The sequence below is a fragment of the Helobdella robusta genome, assembly GCF_000326865.2.
Source record: "Helobdella robusta unplaced genomic scaffold HELROscaffold_44, whole genome shotgun sequence".
NCBI lineage: Eukaryota > Metazoa > Annelida > Clitellata > Rhynchobdellida > Glossiphoniidae > Helobdella > Helobdella robusta.
The window spans coordinates 1,172,094-1,175,739 of record NW_008705063.1 but is presented as its reverse complement, the minus strand read 5'-3'; the positions used below and the strand labels follow the sequence as shown (position 1 = coordinate 1,175,739).

Below are 3,646 nucleotides of genomic sequence, written 5' to 3'. Positions count from 1 at the left end.
TCGTTTGTTCTTTTTTCTGTCCGTTTCACAGGAACATTCTTCTGTAGCACTTCATCTCAAATGCCTTTTTTTGTCTTTTTTCTTCAATGTTCATACTTCACATGCATACAATAATGTCAACACTACACGTGAATCCATTAACTTAAGTTTGTTCTGAAGTGATATTTTCGTGCTTTTCCATGTACCACCAGTGTTCCACACGTGCCTGCTGTGATGCCAATTCATCCTTTGATTTCTGCTGCAATCCTTATCTCTTGTAATCAGAATTTTCACATATACAAACTGATCTAACTGTTCAATTTTTTCCATCGTCCCTTGTGTCAGCTTGGGTATTTATTATTTCCAATTACAAAAACTTTATTGTTTTTCTTTATTAATGATTAGTCCGTAACTCTTTCCGCTTTCAAAAACAGTTTAAATTACCTCTCTAACAATAACGTATAAAGATTTTAATCGGAAAGTATTCGATAGTGGTTATATTTACGAGAGAAATAACTTTTTTCTGATTTTTTAGCTGTGTGTTCAGAAGCACAGTGCCGCATGCTCTGTCCAAACGGATTCATGAGGGACCATAATGGGTGCGAAATATGCAAGTGCAACGGTCGGTTACGAAATTTTGATTCCGTTATTATTTATTATATTTACAAATTTATTATTTATTTGTAAATTTAGTTTGTTCAATTAAAAATTATAAATATTTTTATAACAGTTTTAAATATCAAAGAAATATCTTGATCTAAATAAAATAACTTTGTTCAACTTTTCAGACATCGAATGTCCTGTGAGTTTTCAAATTTCAATTTTTTTTAAAATAATAAATGTTGAATATTGCAATACAATTAATAAAGTTATTAATAAAACCTGAAATGATTGAACTATTAGCCGTGTGCCTATAACCAAGTATGCAACAAAGAAATCAAGAAATGCGGTAAGTTGTTAAAATATGTTTAAGTATTATTAAAAAATTAATTTCCTTAAGTAGGTTAGATATCTTACTCAATCATATATAAAGTACGGTGATAGTGCTACTTTACTCAATTATGGAGTGCGGTACTGTGGTTGTAGTATGTTTTTTTTTATCGGATATACACGTTTCAATTTTGGATAGTTGAATAACTGTCACACATTTAATGGCATTGTCATTCTGTGAAAAACTAAATTTTATTGTGAAATCATTGAAACAGAATGTGATGGTGTTCTCTGCCGCATGTATTGCGCCAATGGGTTTCAACGAGATGCGAACGGATGCGAAATCTGCCGATGCAACTGAATGAAATGTACTGCTTGCTTTATGGCTCATTACATATAATATATATAATAATATACATCCTATATGTTAATAACCTGTTAACAATATGTTAACTAATCCGGGTTAGAACTTTACCAATATTAATTTTTTTGTCAAAAGTAAAATAAATCAAGTGGAGTCAGTGATTTTTACAAATTTCAGTAAAACTTTGACGAAGAAAATTAACACAAGTTACGTTACGAAAGATTTATGGTTGAATTAATGAGGTTCGACTTGCTACGTTTTTGCACCATGATCTAGTGACTGGTCCTGTCCTTCGTGCTTCGATTTTTGATTGTTTTAATGTAAATTGCTGGGTCAATCCCTTATTCTATTCCAAATTTTTCAAGTAAGCCTTTTGCTTTTCCTGTCTCTTCAGTGTATAACATCTTATTTCCATTTTATCATTCACACACTCAAGTCTAATTTAATATTAATATTACAAGTGTAAATAAATATATATTACAAGTGTAAATAAATATATATATATATATATACCGTCTTATAAAAGAATAATTTTGAAAACGTACAACGCACATATAGCATATTTCGTGAAATTTAAGACCTTTCATTGATTAGAATGATTTTTTACATCATTTTTACTTTTCTACGATTTCTCTTGACGGTCCTACAAGTATTTCTTCGTAGTTAGACCTTTTTTCGCCAAATCATGCATGCCAATTCAAGCTCAACCTTTTTTTTTAAAAAGGTTTAAACTTTAAACCAATAGAAAACGAAATGTGGTGTACCTGCAACATAGCTTAGCTAAAATGTATTGATATGGGGTTTTCAAGCACCTTTCAGCTGGTTGCTATTATACCGAAACCCAAATGTATACTTTTACATAAAAAAATTTATTGAAAGACACCACCAAACAGACAAGAAATAGACCTAAGTAAATAAGAATGAAGAAATAATTTTATTCAACGGCTAGAGCATTCGAGAGATAAAAATTATCGCTTAAAACGCCAAACCGTCGTTGGCGCGATACAATCATACATTCACATTCTACCGTATATATATATTGTATATACCTACATATGTATGTATGAATATACAGTACAAACAAAAACCTCAATTCGTGAAAAAGAAATTATCATCCCTTACTACAGTTGGTGACATTTCAATTTCAGAACTAATAATCAACAGCACAAAATCAGTCCTAGACATTGTAAAACATGCTTTTTTACACATTTAATACGATTTTCGTTAATCGCCAAATTCGTTCAAATATTATTAAAAAAAATTCAAATAACTGTCATTTAACCATTTAGTCATTTGTATAACAGTACGTACATATATATATATAAATAAATATATATATATATACATATATATATATATATATATATATATATGCAAACTGTATAATTATTTTTATTACTACAATTATTCGATCTTAATTGAACCATGCATATGCACAAAATTAAATAGACTATCAATTGAAATCCTTAGAGACACAACTGCCACCACCCTCGTCTCCCAGAACCTCACCACCATTGGAATCATCAGCACAACACGCACCTTGACAACAGGTCCAGTCAATTATACCGCTATTTTCGTGCAATAACACAGGAAATAAATCTAAATTTTTATCATCTTCCTCGTCATCGTCTTCTTTATCATTTTTTTTTACAAGTCGTCATCAAGAGAGTTGCAATGATTAATTAAATTAAATGAAAAATGACCTAAACGCATTTGAACATCCTCAAAAACAATTAATAATAATCAAGATGACGTCAATAAGCAGCGGAGAAGTTTATTAACATTATTAACAAATCTAATCAATCATCAAATTATCTAAAACTGTTAATAGTAACATTGATGAATCACTCGTCGCCCTCCTCTTCTTCTTCAGTGGCAATGTTGTTGCTGACGTCATTAGCCCGTACCCCACATAACTACCATCATACGCATCACCATTGAAGTTGCAACATCGTTTGTACGAAAACATCATCATCAGCAGCATCAATCCATCCTCATTTTCCTCTCACTCTCTCCCAATCATCACTCTCTCCTAATCACCACTCTCCTAATCACCACTCTCTTCTAATCACCACTCTCTCCTAATCATCAATCTCTCCTAATCATCATTGCCGCTATCTGAAGACTTCTTCCTCCTACTATTTCCGCCATGTCCGGTATCACTACTGGAATCACTGCTCTCTGATTTGTTGTGCGTCCTTGACTTCTTGTGCGCATGTCTTGACGATCTGCTGACCACGTGCCTGCTGTCCTCGTACGAATCATCTCGTCTGCTATTTTGAGGCGCCAAAAAAATGTACGTTAGAACGTTGTAGTAGATGATCAAATTGATATCACGGTACAATTAGCAAATTAGTCATGTGTAATATATTA

The 3,646-nt window shown here is 31.9% G+C and overlaps 2 protein-coding genes across 2 annotated transcripts in view; one reads left to right on the top strand and one right to left on the bottom strand.

Moving 5' to 3' along the window:
- Window positions 1-519: 519 nt before the first annotated feature.
- On the top strand, window positions 520-1,270 carry HELRODRAFT_85174 (hypothetical protein; the record flags this gene model as incomplete). The annotated part of the gene is made up of 2 exons (XM_009025844.1): window positions 520-601; window positions 1,185-1,270. Coding segments are annotated over 2 exons (168 nt in total), but the record flags the coding sequence as incomplete, so codon positions are not given.
- Window positions 1,271-2,185: 915 nt separating this feature from the next.
- The window catches only part of HELRODRAFT_193195 (hypothetical protein), a 7,333-nt gene continuing 5,872 nt past the window's right edge, over window positions 2,186-3,646 (bottom strand). The window contains exon 15 of the mRNA XM_009025977.1: window positions 2,186-3,546. Within this exon, the coding sequence (XP_009024225.1) occupies window positions 3,372-3,546 (175 nt within the window). The 3' untranslated portion in view covers window positions 2,186-3,371. The remainder of the gene's footprint in view (window positions 3,547-3,646) is intronic.